Genomic DNA, 23,174 nt, shown 5'->3' with positions numbered 1-23,174 from the left:
TACCTGGTTAAATAAAGGTGAAATAAATAAAAATACATACCAAGCTGCTAGGACAGAACAGACCTGGCAGCACCTTCAATTAGCACTGAAGTGTGAAGTAAGATGTGTGAAAACTCTTGAGCCCAACAATGGCAGGAGAGTTTCACAACCCCTCCCCCCCAAATGCAGAGGCCTTAGAAGCACCAATAACAATCCAGAGACACGATTTGCTGACTTCTATAAAGAGGGGAATGTAAAATGTAAGCAACTTAAGACCATCCCCTGGCATGGCACAGCGCTAAAAGAGCACACTACCCCTACGTCCAGAGAGAGGGTATTGGCTCAGGGTGGAAACTCAGAATACTAGACATTGAGGAAATCGAAACAACCTCTGTCAACATGTACAAGTATGGGACAGTGATGGTGCAGGGAATCCTCATGCAGTTCCACTAGGGCTTTTATGGGATCAAAGAGAGAGAGCACAGCAGGTAAATCTCTCTCTCTGTGAAAACTCCCCCACCCTGAGTGAGTCTGATCACACCTCTTCAAACTATCCTGCAGACGAGGATAGTCAAGCTCACAAGCCCACAAAACAGACCAGCACAACAACACCCTCCCAACAAAACCCAGAGGGCAGAAGGTGGAGATGGACGGCTGTCTGAGAGAGCTGGCTGCTCTACGGACTGAGGTGAGAGAACTTAAAGAGGCACACATGGCACTGAAGGACGAGGTCAGAAAGCTGAGGTGTGACAGAGAGCAGGACACTCCCTCAGACAAGCCAGCAGAACAGCCCACCTCAGACACGGACCCGGACCACAACCTCAACACCACAATGGGACAGACAACACAGGACCCACCAACCCAACAGACCCCACCCACTCCTAACAGCCCTCCTGTCAGCTCCCCCAATAGCCCTCCTGACAACCCCCCCACATCCATCGAGGACACACAAAACCCACAGATTGAGCTCCTCATTGACTCAAATGGCAAATACTTTTTCCCAAACACAAACTGGCTAAACTCTGGTGCCCAACCACTCTAGGCATGCCCTGGAGCTGTTGTCAGAGGACAGATTAGGATCCCCCAGCCACATCATAATCCACACTTCACCCTGGACCTGAACAGCCTTTACGACCAGGTCCACCTCTACAAGGCAGCAATCCCAACTTTTGCCAGGACCCTGAAGGACATCTACCTCAACCGTAGCCCCAGCACCTCACAAAGGAGCAACAGACACCCCGCCCAGACCAGCGAGAGACCCCCCCGAAAGACCTGCACCGAGAGAACCCATGCCAAGACCCAGACCACAGCTTCACAAGCTATACCCCAACCTGCTGAGGCCACCCCAAACAAACCCTGGCTGGCCACACCCTATATAGGCTCCCCCAGATCAGGCCTCTTCTGCCCCCCGCCACTGCAGCAAAGACCTCAACATGACAGCTGCACATATGAAAAGGCCGTGAGCAGAGCAACAGGCCCAAGCTCTACTAATGCACCGCCCCAAGCCCCATCCTGCGACCTAAGAGGTATGTATGAGATGCTCAACATGTTCTGCTCACAACTACTGTAGTGGTCTGGGCCTAAACCACACAAAAAACAGCACTAGACACTATGGAACACAACACGTTTACTATCTCATCCTGGAATATACAAGGTCTGAGGTCATCTGCCTTTGGCCTAAAGAGCAGGAACCAAGACTTCACCAAACACATTGGAAATACGGACATTGAGGCCTCCCGGGTGGCGCAGTGGTTTAGGGCGCTGTACTGCAGCGCCAGCTGTGCCATCAGAGACTCTGGGTTTGCGCCCAGGCTCTGTTGTAACCGGCTGCGACCTGGAGGTCTGTGGGGCGACGCACAATTGGCCTAGTTTCGTCCAGGTTAGGGAGGGCTTGGCCCGTAGGAATGTCCTTGTCTCATCGTGCACCAGGGACTCCTGTGGTGGGCCGGGCACAGTGCACGTTAACCAAGGTTGCCAGGTGCACGGTGTTTCCTCTGACACATTGGTGCGGCTGGCTTCCGGGTTGGATGCGCGCTGTGTTAAGAAGCAGTGCGGCTTGGTTGGGTTGTGTATCGGAGGACGCATGACTTTCAACCTTCGTCTCACCCGGGCCCGTACGGGAGTTGTAGGGATGAGACAAGATAGTAGCTACTAAAACAATTGGATACCACGAAATTGGGGAGAAAAAGGGGTGAAAAAAAAAAAAAAATGTAAACACAAAAAAAAGAAATACGGACATTGTCATCCTACAAGAGGATATAGAGGAGACGGACCCACCGGTTGCCCTCTAGGTTACAGAGAACTGGTAGTCCCATCCACCAAACTACCAGGTGTGAAACAGGGAAGATACTCAGGGGATATGCTAATTTGGTGTAGAACAGACCTGACCACTCTATTAAATTAGTCAAAACAGGAACATTTTCTGGATCGCTGGCTAGAAATGAATAAGGATATTATCTCAACAGAGAAAAATGTCATCATGTGTGCCACCTATATTTATTTTTTATTTAACCTTTATTTAACTAGGCAAGTCAGTTAAGAACAAATTTGTATTTACAATGATGGCCTACTACGGCCAAACCCTAAACCGGATGACGCTGGGCCAATTGTGAGAGGGGGAAATCAACCATTTCCAGGCCCAGGCGACCTATACTGGACAAGAACCTGAAACTCTCAGCACACAGGGGGACAAACACCTACCTAGAGGTGACAGTATTCCCTTCCAGGCTTTGAGGAGACTCCTATAGTAGTACACCAACAGCTCATCCCTTGGCAGAGGTACTGTAGATTACTTTATCACTGACCTCAACCCAGAATCTCTCAGAGCGTTCACAGTCAGCCCACTAACACCCTTATCAGATCACAGCAAAATCACAGTCTACCTGAACAGAGCAATACTCAATCATAAGGCATCAAAGCCAAAAGAACTGCACAATATTAAGAAATGCTACGGATGGAAGGAAAGTAGCGTAGAAACCTACCAAAAAACAATTAGGCAAAAACAAATTCAATCAGTGTATTTGACCTCTCAGCTTCCCTATCAAACGGTTTGATGAAGAATGTAAAAACCTAAGAAAGATATTGAGAAACATATCCAACCAAAAACATAGAGGTACAGAAAATCTGAGTCTATGCCTTCACTATGGTGAAACACTAAAAAAAATACAGAAATACACTATGGAAAAAGAAGGAACAGCATGTCAGAAATCAGTTCAATATAATCCATAGAATCAAACCACTTCAGAGAAAATTGGAACACACTAAACAAATCACACAAAGAGTTATCTATCCAAAATGGAGATGTGGATAAACCACCTCTCCAATCTTTTTGTCTCTATAACAAAGAACAATAAAATATACAATTACAAATCTTAGAATCAGCTATTAAAGACTACCAGAACCCACTAGATTCTCCTATTAGATTGAATGAACTTCAGGACAAAATATAAACCCTCCAACCCAAAAAGGCCTGTGGTGTTGATAGTATCCTACATGAAATTATAAAATATACAGACCACAAATTACAATTGCCTATACTTAAACTCTTTAACATCTTCCCCAAATTCTTGGAACCAAGGACTTATAACATCAATCCACAAAAGTGGAGACAAATATGACCCCAATAACTACCGTGGGATATGCGTCAACAGCAACCTTGGGAAAATCCTCTGCATTATCATTAACAGCAGACTTGTATATTTACTCAGTGAAAACATTGTACTGAGCAAATGTCAAATCAGCTTTTTACCAAATTACCGTACGACAGACCACATATTCACCATGCACACCCTAATTGACAAACAAACAAACCAAAACAAGGCAAAGTCTTCTTATGCTTTGTTGACTTCAAAAAGCTTTTGACTCAATTTGGCATGAGGGTCTGCTATACAAATTGATGTAAATTGGTGTTGGGGGAAAAACATACGACATTATAAAATCCATTTACATGGGGCCGTGGGGTGTGCAGCTTAAGCCCCACCCTCTTCAACATGTAAATCAACGAATTGGTGAGGGCACTAAAACAGTCTGCAGCCCCCGGCCTCACCCTACTAGAATCTGAAGTCAAATATCTACTGTTTGCTGATGATCTGTTGCTTCAGTCACCAACCAAGGATGGCCTACAGCAGCATCTAGATCTTCTGCAAAGATTCTGTCAGACCAAAAATGGTCCAGTTGCCAGGATCACAAATACAAATTCCATCAAGACAGTTTCCCTAAGCACAGAAAAAACAATACATACCACGGCCTAAACATCAGCGCCACAAGTAACTTCCACAAAGCTGTGAACAACCTGAGAGACAAGGCAAGAAGGGCCTTCTATGCCATCAAAAAGAACATAAGATTTGACCTATCAATTAGCCAGCAGCATACCACTCTGCATCCCACTGCTGGCTTGCTTCAGAAGCCAAGCAGGATTGGTCCTGGTCAATCCCTGGATGGGAGACCAGATGCTGCTGGTAGTGGTGTGGAGGGCCAGTAGGAGGCACCCTTTCCTCTGGTCTAAAAAAATATCCCAATGACCCAGGGCAGTGATTGGAGACTTGTGTAGGTTGCTGTCTTTCAGATGGGATGTTAAATGGGTGTTCTGACTCACTGTGGTCACTAAAGATCCCATGGCACTTATTGTAAGAGTAGGGGTGTTAACCCTGGTGTCCTGGCTAAATTCCCAATCTGACCATCATGGCCACCTAATCATCCCAAATGTACAATTGGCTCATTCCTACCCCCACCCCTGTAACTATTCCCCAGGTTGTTGCTGAGAATGTGTTCTCAGTCAACTTACCTGTTCAATAATTTTGGGGGGATCTGGCTAAAAATACTTAAATCAGTTCTAGAACCCATTGCCCTTTATGGTCCACTCACCAACCAAGAATTCGCAAAATGGGACAAACACTGCATGCAGAATTCTGATAAAATATCCTCTGTGTACAATACAAAACACCAAATAATGCATGAAGAGCAGAATTAGGCTGATACCCGCTAATTGTCAAAATCCAGAAAAGAGACGTTAAATTCTACATCCACTTAAAATGAAGTGATTTCCAAACCACAGGTTGCCTAGTGGTTAGAGTGTTGGGTCAGTAACCGAATGGTTGCTAAATTGAAACCCCGAGCTGACAAGGTAAAAATATGTTCTTCTGAATGCTATTTGGCCCTAAATTATGTAAAGACTCAGTGAGCATAGCCTTGCTATTGAGAAAGGCAGGCCATGTGCACACTGCCCAGAAAATGATGTGGAAACTGAGCTACCCTTCCCAACCTCCTGCCAAATGTATGACCACATTAGAGACACTTATTTCTCTCAAATTACATAAACCAACAAAGAATTAGAAAACAAATCCAATTTTGATAAACTCCCACATCTACTTGGTGAACTACCACAGTGTGCCATCACAGCAGCAAGATTTGTGACATGTTGCCACAAGAAAAGGGCAACCAGTGAAGAACAAACACCATTGTAAATACAACCTATACTTATTTATTTTCCCTTTTGTACTTTAACAATTTGCACATCGCTACAACACTGTATATAGACATAATATGACATTTGAAATGTCTTTATTCTTTTGGAACTTGTGTGAGTGTAATATTTACTGTTCACATTTTATTTATTTATTTTTCATCCATTTCACTTGCTTTGGCAATGTAAACGTGTTTCCAATGAGAATAAAGCTCCTTGAATTTATTTGAGAGAGAGAGAGAAAGAGGTGTAAAGAGGTACATGGAATCCGCAGTGTCACATCACTGTCCATAGTGTCCTGCCTTCCTCTGCAGGGGTCCTGTCTTTTACACCTGCATGTGTCACATCACACATCGGCCCTCCTCCACCTCCCACCCCAACACTACACACACTGCTCCACCACCACACCCCCAACCCACACAGCCTTTCAGCTCCCTTCCCTGACACCAAGCACCACCACAGGCACCAGTGTCACCACACAAATCGTGCCCCACCTTCACCTCCTACTGCACATGCTCAGAGTAGACCTTTACTGTATTAATTAGCCTCATAGCTAAATCAGTTGACTGAAAGTCAATATAAGGCCTAATCACATTAGATAGCATTATAACAGAGATCTCAAGAAGTAAAAACATAAAGCAGACTAAAACAGCATTTCTTGGTGCTGATCTTGAACTTCCTTTACACAGCATAGTGTCCACACTGTGCTTAATACAGTAGGTATTTAAGAATAAACCCCCTGAACATAGAAGGCTATAAAAGAAAACTACCACACTTCCCCTTTGGCAGCAGACAATGTAGTCTAAAGAGGGAGTTAAGTCTGATCCATTCTAACGAAATATTACTCAGAACCAATTTGCATTTGAATGATAATTCCTTATGCCCCTGCAGCTTAATCAATGTGGCATAAAATATGAAAAGATGAAACAGATAGGATTGTGTTGTATTACTCACTTATAAATAAATACAAATATTACAAATATTAAGAGACAGCGGCTTCAGCTGAAGAATGTGTTATGTGGGGGACCTCAGCGGAGTGGGGGAACTCAGCGGTGTGGGGGTCCTCAGTGGTGAGGGGGACCTCATTGGAGTGGGGGATCTCAGTGGTGTGGGGGATCTCAGCGGTGTGGTGGTCATCAGCGGTGTGGGGGACCTCAGCAGTGTGGGGGACCTCAGCGGTGTGGGGGACCTCAGCGGTGTGGGGGACCTCAGTGGTGTGGGGGAGCACAACTGTGTGGAGGACCACAACTGTGTGGGGAACCTCAGCAGTGTGGGGGACCACAACTGTGTGGGGGAAAGCTATCAGCCACCAGGGCTATAGGAGTTTGAGACGGTATATCATGATATTCCAGGCTTATGACGAAAAATAGCGTGTCACAGCTTTTCAATATGGAGGTATTAGCAGCAGAATGAAAACAGTCCTCTGCCTGAGCACAGTGAGCAGCCTACTCACAAATTAGATCCTTTCTCCTTACTTGGAACTTGAACAATGTAGTGGAGAAATAATGAGGCCAATGATAAGCAGCTAAATCAATTTAAATGAAATTAAATGTTATTGAATGCGCACACATACAGTATTTTGCATATATTACTGCAGGTGGAGCAAAATGCTTAAGTTTCCACCTCCAACAGTGCAATAATATCTAACGATACAAAACAATTCAATGTATAGACAGTATGGACAGTTTATGAATAGAAAAGGTGTGTACAGCAGTAAGTTATGTAGGATGGTGTGTATAGACAGTATATGAATAGAAAAGGTGCGTACAGCAGTAGTTATATATGATGAGCCATGACTAGAAAATAGTATATACATATGAAGTGGGTAAAACAGTATGGATCATGATAAACATGATAAAGTATACACTTGCCGGGGTAACAGGGTAGCCGGGTAGCAGTGTAGCAGGGTAGTAGGGTAGTAGCGTAGTAGGGTAGCAGGGTAGAAGCTCAACCATTTGCTATGTGTTGTTTTTACCGCAGGGCCCCAAGTCTCATCGAGTATGGGTATTGATCTTCTGTTGTGGTGTTTTCATGGACAAATCCCTAACAGATTCAACTATATATATATATATATATATATATATATATATATATATATATATACAGTGGGGCAAAGAGGTATTTAGTCAGCCACCAATTGTGCAAGTTCTCCCACTTAAAAATATGAGAGAGGCCTGTAATTTTCATCATAGGGACACTTCAATTATGACAGACAAAATGAAAAAAAAAAGTCCAGCAAATCACATTGTAGGATTTTTAATGAATTTATTTGCAAATTATGGTCCTATAACTTGAAAGCCACTCAGCAAGGAAGAAGCCACTGCTCCAAAACCGCTGCTCCAAAACCACTGCTCCAAAACCGCTGCTCCAAAACCGCTGCTCCAAAATCCGCCATAAAAAAGACAGACTATGGTTTGCAACTGCACATGGGGACAAAGATTGTACTTTTTGGAAAAATGTCCTCTGGTCTGATGAAACAAAAATAGAACTCTTTGGCCATAATGACCATCGTTTTGTTTGGAGGAAAAAGGGGGAGGCTTGCAAGCCCGAAGAACACAATCCCAACCGTGAAGCACGGGGGTGGGAGCATCATGTTGTGGCAGTGCTTTTCTGCAGGAGGGACTGGTGCACTTCACAAAATAGATGGCATCATGAGGTGGGAAAATAATGTGGATATATTGAAGCAACATCTCAAGACAAGTTAAAGTTAAAGCTTGGTCGCAAATGGATCTTGCAAATGGACAATGACCCCAAGCATACTTCCAAACTTGTGTCAAAATAGTTTAAGGACAACAAAGTCAAGGTGTTGGAGTGGCCATCACAAAGCTCTGGTCTCAATCCAATAGAACATTTGTGGGCAGAACTGAAAAAGCATGTGTGAACAAGGATGCCTGCAAACCTGACTCAGTTACACCAGCTCTGTCAGGAGGAATGGGCCAAAAATCACCCAACTTATTGTGGGAAGCTTGTGGAAGGCGACCCGAAACGTTGGACCCATGTCAAACAATTTAAAGTTAATGCTACCAAATACTAATTGAGTGCATGTAAACTTCTGACCCACTGGGAATGTGATGAAAGAAATAAAAGCTGAAATAAATCATTCTCTTCAGTTTTACGAGGGTATGTTTGGCAGCATGAGTGAAGGATGCTTTGTTGCGATATAGGAAGCCGATTCTAGATTTAATTTTGGATTGGAGATGCTTAATGTGAGTCTGGAAGGAGAGTTTACAGTCTAACCAGACACCCAGGTATTTGTAGTTGTCCACGTATTCTAAATCAGAGTAGTGATGCTGGACGGGCGGGCAGGTGTGGGCAGTGATCGATTGAATAGCATGCATTTAGTTTTACTTGTATTTAAGAGCAGTTGGAGGCCTGGAGTATACTTCGGTGGTAGCACAGGAGCCCTGACCGGGCTAGCTTCAAGCTAATTTGTACTTGCTCTGGGATGGAAACGCTAGCCATGAGTAGTCATCCGGGATTGTGGTTAGCTAGTTGTGAAGATCCAGATGAAAATGTTCCGTTTGCGGTAGGAATCCGGGGATAAAAATAACAGGTCTGTTATGCTCTGGTTAGAGTCACGTTGTTTGAACTGACGAGAGCTTTCCGAGCTGAAGGTTAGCTGATGACCGCTGGCAATGGTTTGCTGACTAGCTTCATTTGAGGGATTCTAGATCTGAAGTAAATATAAATACGTTTAGAAAAAAAAAAAGCAGATCCACGCCACATTGGGTGAGGCGGGTTGCAGGAGAGTATTTAGATATTGAGGTTTAGCAAAATATTTTAAAGGAAATGCGACGAAAAGGATGTAAAACGATATATACAAGGGACACGACAGGACAAAGACGTCTGACTGCTACGCCATATTGGATTGAAGCTGGAGACTTACATTTCCCTCACCAACTTTAAACATCAGCTATCTGAGCAGCTAACCGATCGCTGCAGCTGTACATAGTCCATCTGTAAATAGCCCACCCAATCTACCTACCTCATCCCCATATTGCTTTTATTTACTTTGCTGATCTTTTGCACACCAGTATTACTACTTACACCATCATCTGCTCATCATCATCTGCTCATCTAGCACTCCAGTGTTAATCTGCTAAATTGTAATTACTTTGCTACTATGGCCTATTTATTGCCTTACCTCCTCATGCCATTTGCACACACTGTATATAGACTTTCTTTTTTTTCTATTGTGTTATTGACTGTACGTTTGTTTATTCCATGTGTAACTCTGTGTTGTTGTTTCTGTCGCATTGCTTTGCTTTATCTTGTCCAGGTCGCAGTTGTAAATGAGAACTTGTTCTCAACTAGCTTACCTGGTTAAATAAAGGTTAAATAAAATAATACATTAAAATTAGGTGGTGATCCTAAATCACCTAAAACAGCTCATTTTTTACTAGGATTAAATGTCAGGAATTGTGAAAAACTGAATTTAAATGTATTTGGTAAAGGTGTATGTACACTTCTGACTTCAACTGTAAATATCAGGGGTACATTTATTTACATTTGACCTTTATTTAAATAGGCAAGTCGGTTAAGAACAAATTCTTATTTTCAATGACGGCCTAAGAACAGTGGGTTAACTGCCTGTTCAGGGGCAGAACGACAGATTTTGTACCTTGTCAGCTCGGGGGTTTGAACTTGCAAACTTCCGGTTACTAGTTCAACGCTCTAACTACTAGGCTACCCTGCCTTCATAAAGTATTTACACCCTTGGACTTATTCCACATTTTGTTGTGTTAAAGCCTGAATTTAAAATGGATTAAATTGAGATTTTGTGTCAGTGGCCTACACAAAACACTCATAATGTCAGAGTGGAATTTAGTTTTTAGAATTTTTTTAAACAAAGGAAATACAAATGAAAAGCTGAAATGTCTTGTGTCAATAAGTATTCAACCCCTTCGTTATAGCAAGCCTAAATATGTTCAGGAGTAAAGATTTGCTTAACACATAAAATTTACATAATAAGTTGCATGGACTTACTCTATGTGCAATAATAGTGTAGCATGATTTTTGAATGACTACCTCATCTCTGTACCTCACATATACAATTATCTTTAAGGTTCTTTAGTTAAGCTGTGAATTTTAAATTACAGATGCAACCACAAAGACCAGGGAAGTTTTCCAATGGCTCACAAAGAAGGGTACCTATTGGTAGATGGGTATAAAAGCAGACATTGAATATCCCTTTAAGCATGGTGAAGTTATTCATTACACTTTGGATGGTGTATCAATACACCCAGTCAATACAATGATTGAGGCGTCCTTCCAAGCGCAGTTATCGGGGAACAAAGAAACCGCTCAGGGACTTCACCATGAGGCCAATGTTGACTTTAAAACAGTTCCAGAATTTAAAGGCTGTGATAGGAGAAAACTGAGTATGGATCATTGTAGTTACTCCACAATACTAACCTAAATGACAGTGTGAAAAGAGGGAAGTCTGTACAGAATACAATTATTCCAAAACATGCATCCTGTTTGCAATAAGGCATAAGGCACCAAAAAATGTGGCAAAAAATATGTCCTGAATAAAAAAAGCGTTACGTTTATAAAAATCCAACACAACACATCACTGAGTACCACTTTTCATAGCGTGGTGGTGGCTGTGTAACAGTGTAACTTTAGACCGTCCCCTCGCCCATACCCGGGCGCGAACCAGGGACCCTCTGCACACATCAACAACAGTCACAAAGCATCGTTACCCATCGCTCCACAAAAGCCACGGGAACCACTACTTCAATGTCTCAGAGCAAGTGATGTCACCGATTGAAATTCTATTTAGCGCGCACCACCGCTAACTAGCTAGCCGTTTCACATCCGTTACAGCTGCATCATGTTATGGGTATGCTTGTCATCGGCAAGGACTAGGGAGTTTTCTTAGGATTAAAAGAAAAAGAATAGAGCTAAGCACAGGTAAAATCCTAGAGGAAAACCTGGTTCAGTCTTGTCTCCCAAATTCACATTTTAGCAGGGCAATAACCTAAAACACAAGGCCAAATATACACTGGAGTTGCTTACCAAGACGACATTGAATGTTCCTGAGTGGCGTAGTTACAGCTTTGAAACAGCTTGAGGCAAGACTTAAAAATGGTTGTCTAGTAATGATCAACAAGCAACTTGACAGAGCTTGAAGAATTATTATACATTCCAGGTGTTCAAAGCTCTTAGAGACTTTTAAATGTTTTTATTTAACCTTATGTGTCCAGGTTAGACTCATTGAGATAACATCAATTTCTCAAGAGAGACCTGCTCCAACCAAGACAGCAGCAGGGGGGAACAATTTTTGAGACAAATATCAGACATACTGTAACAACTTAGACACAGCATGAAACAAATGTGGGACGTAGATGCACATACATTTCAATTACAGAAACATACAACCGTCATAGATCAAAAATACATGACATGTACTACCGCATCAAGTGCTAATGACAATCACATTCCCCAGTAACATGTGAATCAACCAAGTTTTAAACTCCAAGTAAACAATATCCTGCAGTTTTAAGCTGGTCTGGAGAGAATTCCAGGACCACAGAGCTGCAGCTGAAACACTTTTTGCCATGATCTGTTCTGATTTTAGGAACCGTTAAAAGTAAGTAGGAGTGAGACCGTAACTGGAAGTTATTTTCTGACCGTATCAAAGATGAACAGAGAGAAAGTGGCAGTTTTTCCAAAATGGCCTTATACAGTGCCTTGCGAAAGTATTTTTGTGAAGAATCAACAACAAGTGGGAACAATCATGAAGTGGAACGACATTTATTGGATATTTCAAACTGTTTTAACAAATCAAAAACTGAAAAATTGGGAGTGCAAAATTATTCAGCCCCTTTACTTTCAGTGCAGCAAACTCTCTCCAGAAGTTCAGTGAGGATCTCTGAACGATCCAATGTTGACCTAAATGACTAATGATGATAAATACTACAATCCACATGTGCGTAATCAAGTCTCTGTATAAATGCACCTGCACTGTGATAGTCTCAGAGGTCCGTTAAAAGTGCAGAGAGCATCATGATGAACAAGGAACACACCAGGCAGGTCCGAGAAACTTTGGAGATTTGGATACAAAAAGATTTCCCAAGCTTTAAACATCCCAAGGAGCACTGTGCAAGCGATAATATTGAAATGGAAGGAGTATCAGACCACTGCAAATCTACCAAGACCTGGCCGTCCCTCTAAACTTTCAGCTCATACAAGGAGAAGACTGATCAGAGATGCCCATGATCACTCTGGATGAACTGCAGAGATCTACAGCTGAGGTGGGAGACTCTGTCCATAGGACAACAATCAGTCGTATATTGCACAAATCTGACCTTTATGGAAGAGTGGCAAGAAGAAAACCATTTCTTAAAGATACCCATAAAAAGTGTTGTTTAAAGTTTGCCACAAGCCACCTGGGAGACACACCAAACATGTGGAAGAAGGTGCTCTGGTCAGATGAAACCAAAATTGAACTTTTTGGCAACAATGCAAAACGTTATGTTTGGCGTAAAAGCAACACAGCTCATCACCCTGAACACACCATCCCCACTGTCAAACATGGTGGTGGCAGCATCATGGTTTGGGCCTGCTTTTCTTCAGCAGGGACAGGGAAGATGGTTAAAATTGATGGGAAGATGGATGGAGCCAAATACAGGACCATTCTGGAAGAAAACCTTGGAGTCTGCAAAAGACCTGAGACTGGGATGGAGATTTGTCTTCCAACAAGACAATGATCCAAAACATAAAGCAAAATCTACAATGGAATGGTTAAAAAAAAAACATATCCAGGTGTTAGAATGGCCAAGTCAAAGTCCAGAGAATCTGTGGAAAGAACTGAAAACTGCTGTTCACAAATGCTCTCCATCCAACCTCACTGAGCTCGAGCTGTTTTGCAAGGAGGAATGGGAAAAAATGTCAGTCTCTCGATGTGCCAAAACTGATAGAGACATACCCCAAGCGACTTACAGCTGTAATCGCAGCAAAAGGTGGCGCTACAAAGTATTAACTTAAGGGGGCTGAATAATTTTGCACGCCGCCCAATTTTTCAGTTTTTGATTTGTTAAAAAAGTTTGAAATATCCAATAAATGTCGTTCCACTTCATGATTGTGTCCCACTTGTTGTTGATTCTTCACAAAAAAATACAGTTTTATATCTTCATGTTTGAAGCCTGAAATGTGGCAAAAGGTCGCAAAGTTCAAGGGGGCCGAATACTTTCGCAAGGCACTGTAGATCACAGTATACCAATGTTTACGCATATATAGAAAGAAAGACTCACAGCTGTTATCACCGCCAAAGGTCATTCTACAAAGTATTTGGAATAAATCAAGGGGTATGAATACTTTCTGAAGGCACTATATGTACAGTTTCAGGGGTGTCCAGACTCCAGACAGGAGGTGAATATAGGATTTTGGGGAATATATTAGTGTTGTTGCCTTTTTTGACTGCAATACAGAGGCTCTATGCTAATAGAGTTCAAATATGGTTAAACATATTAATATTGTTACAATGTTTACATACATTATATTAATTGACATAGATATTTAATTACTATTGACATAGGCACACATATTATGTTAACCTTGCCTTGGCGATGTCGGTGGATTTGATTTGATATGCTCTTCCTTTCATCTCTTGCCAGTTCCTAACAAAATTAATGATGGAAGAGCAACAACACATTGCAATTTCACGGTCAATTTGCAGTGCATAAATAATACAATTAGTATGAGCGGGACTGAGCTGGAGAGCTTTTTTATTTTTTTATCAAGCATTTTTTTCATTTGCTGATGATTATGTAAATCAATTAATACAATTAAGTACCAGTGAACCTGTTACTCCCTCTCTCTCCCCACCCCCTCTCTCACTCTCTCGCTCTCTCCCTATCTCCCCCTCTCTCTCTCGCCTCAATATTTTCTCTTTCTTAACAAATTAGGTGTTTAAACACATTGTCATTTGGTTATGTTGTCCTGATCTGTAAATGTGTTGGTATTAATGATGGCAGACTGCCTCTCAGTGAACTGAACACTTCTCTATAATTCATTACCTATGCAGCAATTTCCCAACTATCAATACACCCTACTGAGCCCCATGGTGTGCCTGTGAGTAAATAGATGTAGGAAGCAGTGCATTTCTGGAAGCATGGCTTGCACCAGCCTAAGCAGTTCGGGATTTATTTTGGATGCACCGCATGTTCAATTATGCAAGGAATGGACATTAGTTTCGAAGTTATTTGGGGGGCAAGGAGGGAGCATAATGTATATATTTTTTGTATAGGGCAAAATGACATCCATCTAAGGGATATGTTTGTTGGGCCAATCTGTATGTGTCTGTTGGGGCTTGGTGAGTGTGTGTATGTGTGTGAGAGAGAAAGAGAGTGTTAGCTCACGTGCGTGCACCTTTGACTGTGTGTAAAGAGGAAAACCAAGGTGAATTGACACATATCAAGCTTATGTAAAACTCTGGTAAAACATAACTGCAGTTGCTGAATTTAATTTCCTCTCTGCCTTTACCACACATGTAACTATTTGACACCACTCTCAAGTAAGATGCCAACACCAATAAACAATAGAGTAGCTGCCTGGAAGGCTTGTGGAGATCCAGCATTGACAGATATGCAGGCCCACACAAACACACCACAACACACACCACCTCATATAGATTGGCTTTTCTTTCTCTGAATGTGAGGCAATGGCAGAAGGAAGACAGACAGAAGAGATTCCTCTTGACAGTCAACTGAATTCTGGGCATCAGGGAGAAGCTCTACCAGGAGGGACCGTGATGGAGGATGGATGAAGCGGGGAATCACTCACTGCTGTGACTGGTGGGGATGAGGTCCCGGTCGGGGATGAAGAGCTTGTATCCGTAGTGTTTCTCCAGAACATCTGGGAGGATCTCCAGAGCAAACTGCTCCTCTTCACTGGAGCCCCTGTCCATGGAATCCAGCTCAACTCTTGTGTAGGACAGATAGGCATCATGCTCCTTGTTGTCTGTGGGTGAAGAGACCAAAGACAGAGAGACTGTTTTTTGTTATCAAATGACAATTCAAGATGAATGTGAGTATTAAATGAAATAGTTGTTTAACAACAAAAGTATGTCTCTATTGTGACTGTAAGCAAGGGGCTCTATCCTAGAAGGTGACAAACCATGTCATAAAATTGTAAAACTTAAATCCTAAAACAAAGCAGTGTGGATACAGACAACTATGGGATAAGTGGTCAGAATGGGAATTTATTCAATTTAGTCACTAAAATAAGGGTCAGAGCACTGGCTGTAGTTCTTGTGAATTTCAAGCACATCATTTTCACTTGAGTGAGTCCTTAATACGGTGAGAAAATGGCTTCTGTGACAGTCTCCGGGCCGCTGACATTTTTCCTACTCTGAGACCTACACTGGCTCTCAGGGGAGGAGTATAGGCCCAGAGCTGGCCATGTAGGACACGCCCAGCCCAGCCCCAGGTGACAAACACTCACCGTCCTCTGTCTCGTCACTCCCAAAGTGCCTCCGGTAGCAGAGCATGATCTCCACATTGTAGCACTTGTAGATGGCCGTGAAGACTCCCAGCAGCAGCAGGATGGCTCCCAGTCCACCAGCCAGCTCTAGCCTGTACATGTCTGGTACAGGAGATAGATACATACAGAGAGATATGAAGGACTGAGGAGAAACAGCTAAACAGCCACAACAATAACATTACCCACCACAATTCCTCTGTATCTTTCTACTAAAGAGTGTTTTCTTTGCACTGTCAACAGAAGCTTTCGTTCAGAGTTCTTGGGGCCCTTTAGGGTTTAGTAATTTCCCAGTGCTCTGTGAGGAACTATCATTTACATAAACATGGCATAAAGAGGGAGATATGGGAATGTGTTTTCACTGTATGCTTTCACACACATTATTGAACGTCTGTTTGTGTGTGTGTGTGTGTGTGTGTGTGTGTGTGTGTGTGTGTGTGTGTGTGTGTGTGTGTGTGTGTGTGTGTGTGTGTGTGTGTGTGTGTGTGTGTGTGTGTGTGTGTGTGTGTGAAAGGGGCCTGGGGTTGCAAAACTAGCAATAATCCTTTATGTTGGCCCCGCTGCCATTCAACAAATATGAGCCATCAATCTTAGCTGCAGTCACTCCAGATGATAGCAGCATAATTTCTCATCCTGCATCCGTCATACATTACACTATCTGTCGGCCACTCGTCAATGACACACATCACTGTGTTACTTGGTCGGTTGGTGTGAGAACGCACTCATCTGTGAAATCATCATAAAACCTTTAGGAAGAGAATGATTATGGTTGGCATGCCATTTCCTTGATCATTTTGTTGATCAAAATAGGTAATGTTACCATATGTACTGTATATGAAATCCATTTACCACACACGGATACTGAGCTAAACCACAATCTGAGCCTATATTCATATATTCTCTCAGAGTAAGAGTGCTGATCTAGGATCAGGTCCCCCCGGTCCTTGTAATCTTATTCATTATGATCTAAAAGGCTAAACTTCTCCTAGATCAGCACTCGTAGTCTGAGATTCTTTACGAAGGCCTTGCATTCATCACTCTGAAACCACCATTCAGCTGCAGTTGTACCATTCAAGAGGATTCCATTGCCATTAACTAATGTACTATGAAAAAAATATAAAAAGAATGATAGTAAAAAGCTTTGGAGGACCTTAAATGAAATTTGGGGTTAAAAGGAAAACTTGGGTCATTCATCACAAAACCCACTGATATTGGCAACTACTTTGATACATTTTTCATCGGCAAGATCAGCACATTCTGAACTTACACATCCATGCATAACTGACCAAATTATGAAAGACAAGCATTGTAATTTTTAAATTCCGTAAAGTGAGTGTTGAAGAGTTGAAATAATTATTGTTGTCTATTAACAATGACAAGCCAACGGGGCCTGACAACTTGAATGAAACATTTCTGAGGATGATAGCGGACGATATTGCCACTCCTATTTGCCATCTCTTCGGCAGGCAGGTCGCTTAGTGGTTAGAGCGTTGGACTAGTAACCAAAAGGTTGCAAGATCAAATCCCTGAGCTGTGTCGTGACGTTGTAATAGTTAATGTGACGACTGTTGCTGATTAAATGTTTCTAATTGCGCGATTAAATTAATCAAGCAATTATTAACTCATTAACCTGGGGCACCATGGGAAAATTAGGTTTATTGAGTTTCTATTTCCCAAATTAACTCAAAGAATATTGATTTTACAACAGTCACTAATTAATCAGTTTCCTCTACAATCTCATTCTGAATGTAGCATAATCCGGGAATCTGCACAGACCCGGGTCTCACCAATGAGTTCGTACCACACCAATCTTAGTTGAGTATTTATTTACTAGAAAGCTAAAATGATGATAAAAGATACACATACACAACACACAGTCTAGGCTATTGATTAAAACTTAGTATAACGGGCCAACACACTATGGCGCGTGTCACCCAAAATGGGGATTTAAAAGAGAGAGAAAAAGAGAAAGTACACGAGAGAAATATACATTTGGGTGCATTTGTCAGCTATGCTTATTTTAACCCTAGCCATGCCCCGAACTGCCGCTCTTATGGGTCAGAATATAATGATGGAATTACGTGTGGGACGTCTCAGATGGGAAGCTCCGCGTGGGTCGTTTAGGCTTCTTAATGACGCATTTCTCCGGTGCAACTGTCTGATCGTCCTCACGATGTCAGTGTCCTTTTGGTCTGATTCCTCGCCCTTGCTCTGGGAGGGGTCTTCTGAGGACAGACAGCTCTGTAGCTCAGAGCTCACAGCGTAGGAATGAAACAGTGGAGATACCACGATTCGATGGAGAGTGGAGGTTAGGTGGTCCGGCTTGAATTCACCCGTTTAGACACAGCTACTCATCGGTAGCACGGGTAGAAAAATATTTCTTTGTCTTCAACCTTGGGTTGAGTTTTGGGTTCGTTGACTTTTTAGACCTTGGCTGGTCACCTAGTCTGATCTGTTAATTCTTAGCTCTCATGTCTTATACCCTCGGGTCAGAAGTGGGCGTATCTGCCTTTAGGGCACTTCTCTGGGCGTACCAAGTTAACCTGTAGTGATGCCCAGCCCGTGAACGGGACCGTTATCATCTGACACTAATTAGCATAACGCAACGGACATAAATCTTCCTAAGAAAATATTCCTATTCATGAAAATCACAATGGAAATATATTGGAACACAGCTTAGCCTTTTGTTAATCACCCTGTCATCTCAGATGTTCAAAATATGCTTTACAGCCAACGCTAGATAAGCATTTGTGTACGTTTATCATAGCCTAGCATAGCATTATGCCTTGCTAGCAGCAGGCAAACTTGTCACAGAAATCAGAAAAGCAATCAAATTAAATCGTTTATCTTTGATGAACTTCGGATGTTTTCACTCACGAGACTCCCAGGTAGACAGCCAAAGGTCATTTTTTTCCCAAAATATTATTTTTGTAGGCAAAATAGTTCCGTTTGTTCTTCACGTTTGGCTGAGAAATCGCCCGGAAATTGCGGTCACCACAACGCCGAAAAATATTCCAAATTAGCTCTATAATATTGACAGAAACATGGCAAACGTTGTTTAGAATCCATTCTCACGGTGTTTTTCTAATATCTATTCGATAATATATCCGTCGGGACAATTCCTTTTTCTCTAGGACCGATTGGAGTAATGGCTACCTCTGCACTTTACGTGAGAATCTCTCTCGGAGCCACCATGTGACCACTTACGCAATGTGCCCCCATACGACTATTCTTCAACAGAAATGCGTAAAACTACGTCACAATGCTGTAGACACCTTGGGGAATACGTAGAAAGCGTAAGCTCGTTGATGGTACATTCACAGCCATATAGGGAGTCATTGGAACGCAGCGCTTTCAAAACCTGGGGCACTTCCGGATTGGATTTTTCTCTGGCTTTCGCCTGCAACATCAGTTCTGTTATACTCACAGACAATATCTTTACAGTTTTGGAAACGCTAGAATGTTTTCCATCCAAAGCTGTCAATTATATGCATATTCTAGCATCTTTTCCTGACAAAATATTCCGTTTAAAACGGGAACGTTTTTTTCCAAAAATGAAAATACTGCCCCCTAACACCAAGAGGTTAAGAGGCAAGGTCTAGATTATACTCAAATCTAGTTTTAGACAACTAACTTCTTTACCAAAACATTCATTTTCCACACAACGTACCATGTATAAACACCAAGCATATCCTAGGAAAACTCTTACAGTTACAATGTTTTTGTACTAATGTCATCTAATAACCTAATAACAAAACAAAAATTATATACATTTTCATATTCCATCTATCGTCATGACCACCATTGTGGCTGACGGAAACCATTGTTCCAAAGTCCCTTGGAACTTTGTTTAATGTTCTGAGGCTGGTTCTCCATAGTGAGAGGACAAAGGAATGTTGTCTGTGGCCTAAGATTTACCATGGGCGTGAGGGGTCATAAAACCCCCACATCTTCAGACCCCTAGATCTCTCCTCCTCTGTTGGGGGTGAGAGATCATCTGTAGGGTTGTGGTCTCCTGTAACCTGATCAGGACAGTCATGACAGCTGACAAGGTCAAAATCTGTTGTTCTGCCCCTGAACAAGGCAGTTAACCCACTGTTCCTAGGCCATCATTGAAAATAAGAATTTGATCTTAACTGACTTGCCGAGTTAAATAAAGGTTAAATAAAATACTGTAAGCATCCAGGAAAGTATGTACCCTCTGGCCCGGTGGGAAGAAAAAGTCATTATGCTACCCAATAATAGCCTGTTACCAACCCGTAGTAAACTTTCTTTGTTGACCAGACACAATGCTATTTCACAGTAAACAAATGAACAACAGATTTTCAGCACACTTATGGGGAAGGGCAAACACAGCACATACAAAAATGATTGATGATTGTCTGAGAGAAATTGATAATAAAATATTATGGGAGCTGTCTTGTTAGACTTCCCTGCAGCTTTTGAAATTATTGATAATAATCTGCTGCTGGAAAAACCTGTGTTATGGCTTTACATTCCCTGCTATATTGTGGATTCAGAGTTACCTGTCTTTCAGAATACAGAGCGTGTTCTTTAATGGAAGCCTCTCCAACATAATCCAGATGGAGTCAGGCATTCCCCAAGGCAGCTGTCTAGGCCCCTTACTTTTTTCAATCTTAAAGCCTGTGTGTCTATGCATGTTGATGATTCAACATTATACACGCCAGCTACTACAGCAAGTGAAATCACTGCAACACTTAACAACGAGCTGCAGTCATTTTAGAATGGGTGGCAAGAAATAAGTTAGTCCTAAATACTTAAAAAACAAAAAGCATTGTATGTGGGACAAATCATTCACTAAACCCTATACCTCAACTAAATCTTGTAATGAATAATGTGGAATTTGAGCAAGTTGAGGAGATTAAACTGCTTGGAGTAACCCAGGATTGTAAACTGTAATGGTCAAAACATATTGATGCAAAAGTAGCTAAGATGGGGAGAAATCTGTCCATAATCAAGCACTGCTCTGCATTCTTAACAAATCTATCAATAAGGCAGGCCCTAAAGGCCCTAGTTTTGTCGCATATGGACTACTGTCCAGTCTTGTAGTCAAGTGCCACAAAGAGGGACTTGGGAAAATTACATTTGACCCAGAACAGGTTTGCATGGCTGAGCCTTAAATGTACACAAAGAGCTCACATGAATAATATGCATATCAATCTCTCCTTGCTCAAGAGAGACTTCATCGTAACATGTATTTGTGAAAAGTATTGATATGCCAAATGTACCAAGTCTGTTTGAACTACAAGCACACAGCTCAGACACCCATGCATAACCCACAAGAGGTCTTTTCATAGTCCTCAAGTCGAGAACAGACTATGGGAGACGCACAGTACTACATTTAACTAGGCAAGTCAGTTATTATTATTTTCAATGACAGCCTAGGAACAGTGGGTTAACTGCCTTAAGCAGTTAACATCGAATCCAACATGTATTCCAACTTATGCAAGCAGAAAGAAAACTGATAAAAATACACCTTATGGAACAGCGGGGACTGTGAAGAGACACACACACAGGCACAGACACACGTATACACACACAGAGTAACATATGCACTATACACACATGAACACATGGATTTTGTGTTGTAAATATGTGGTATTAGAGTAGTGGCCTGAGAGCATACACTTAATGTGTTGTGAAATCTGTTGTGAAATGTGTTGTAATGTTTTTTTAAAATTATATATATAACTGCTTTAATGTTTTATAGAGAAACCTCAACTGAACCAAACTAATGTCCAAACAAATAGTACAGTGATCCATTCCTCCTTCCTACTACTATAAAAGCATTACTTAATATCCAGGGCACTCATTTGCTGAACGATATTCTCAAAACTGGAGCGCGAAGGATTGCTCATGTTTTATGGAGAATGAATTATTTATGGGCCAAATATTTGGATGCCCCCCCCCCCAACACCACCCTGTCTGATCTGTGCTTCCCAACATGCTATTCGTTAGCTTCTTTCCCTCAATTTGAAGGGCTATCTAAATTATACAGTTCACTGTATGCCTCTAAGCCTAAAGTTAATAGGTTCAAATTATGCTGCTTCCTCATTAATGGATATATTTGCTTGAGGGGCCGAAATAGGTTGTTTTCGTTGCGAAACGAGACACTTAAGCTACAACTTGAGATGATGACTCAGCTCTTTGGGAGGTTAGGAGGGTATTTGGGATGAATCTTTCATGCGATATTGTAACGTCAAATGGGTACCTTCTTTGATTCCATTAAAATGCTTTTGCCCTTTGTGACCTACTGCAATACTGTGTTGGTGCAAACAGATGTGGGATCTTAATTTGAGACGGATTGCTACAGCAGGAAAATTATTATTATGTGGATTATAATTAATGGACATTTTGTATGGGTTGTAAGGGAAAATCAAGTCTGAAATATCAAAGTGGAAATTAAACTTCAGAAGCCTTTTTAAACCTCAAATGCACTGCAAGTTTTACATTTCCTGCATTGTTCAGGAAAGTTCTGCTGCAACAGGGTAATCAAATCAAGATCCTACACCTGTGCAAAAAAATAACACGTGAAAAAAAAACATGTACATTTATCACGTGTTTTTCCATCGTCATTTTTTTCTATCCCACAAGGGATAGTTTTACACCCGCACATTTCTAAAATGTTATTTTCACCACCTCCAGCTACATCTGGCCTCCCATTCAGGGACCCACCAGGACTAACACTGCTTAGCTTTTGGCAAATTCCAAGCGGGCTATCATGCCTTTTACTGAGGTGTGGCTTTCGTCTGGCCACTCTTCCATAAAGGCCTGATTGGTGGAGTGCTGCAGAGATGGTTATCCTTCTGGAAGGTTCTTGCATCTACATAAATAAATAAAATAAATAAAAGACAGCGATACAAACATTGACATTCATTGTACTGTTAAATGAGATGGCCAATTTAGAGGACAAAACAAAACTTAACTCACACATAAATAAAATAAAACGAAATCCTATTAGGTGGTACAGTCGTGGCCAAAGGTTTTGAGAATGACACAAATATTACCTTCCACAAAGTTTGCTGCTTCAGTGTCTTTAGATATTTTTGTCAGATGTTACTATGGAATACTGAAGTATAATTACAAGCATTTCACAAGTGTCAAAGGCTTTTATTGACAATTACATGAAGTTGATGCAAAGAGTCAATATTTGCGGTGTTGACCATTCTTTTTCAAGACCTCTGCAATCCGCCCTGGCATGCTGTCAATTAACTTCTGGGCCACATCC

The 23,174-nt window shown here is 41.8% G+C and overlaps 1 protein-coding gene across 2 annotated transcripts in view; it reads right to left on the bottom strand.

The window, feature by feature from the left end:
* Positions 1 to 23,174, bottom strand: part of LOC118363094 (X-linked interleukin-1 receptor accessory protein-like 2) — a 530,410-nt gene that overhangs the window by 11,325 nt on the left and 495,911 nt on the right. For both annotated transcript variants that reach the window (XM_052488072.1, XM_052488073.1), the window contains 2 exons: positions 15,890 to 16,030; positions 15,230 to 15,406 (listed from right to left, as the gene is read on the bottom strand). In XM_052488072.1, coding sequence (XP_052344032.1) covers positions 15,230 to 15,406; positions 15,890 to 16,030 — 318 coding nt within the window. The remainder of the gene's footprint in view (positions 1 to 15,229; positions 15,407 to 15,889; positions 16,031 to 23,174) is intronic.

Source organism: Oncorhynchus keta, chromosome 30 (assembly GCF_023373465.1).
Source record: "Oncorhynchus keta strain PuntledgeMale-10-30-2019 chromosome 30, Oket_V2, whole genome shotgun sequence".
NCBI classification, from domain to species: domain Eukaryota; kingdom Metazoa; phylum Chordata; class Actinopteri; order Salmoniformes; family Salmonidae; genus Oncorhynchus; species Oncorhynchus keta.
The sequence above is the reverse complement of the archived record's forward strand: the minus strand, read 5'-3'. Positions and strand labels throughout refer to the sequence as shown.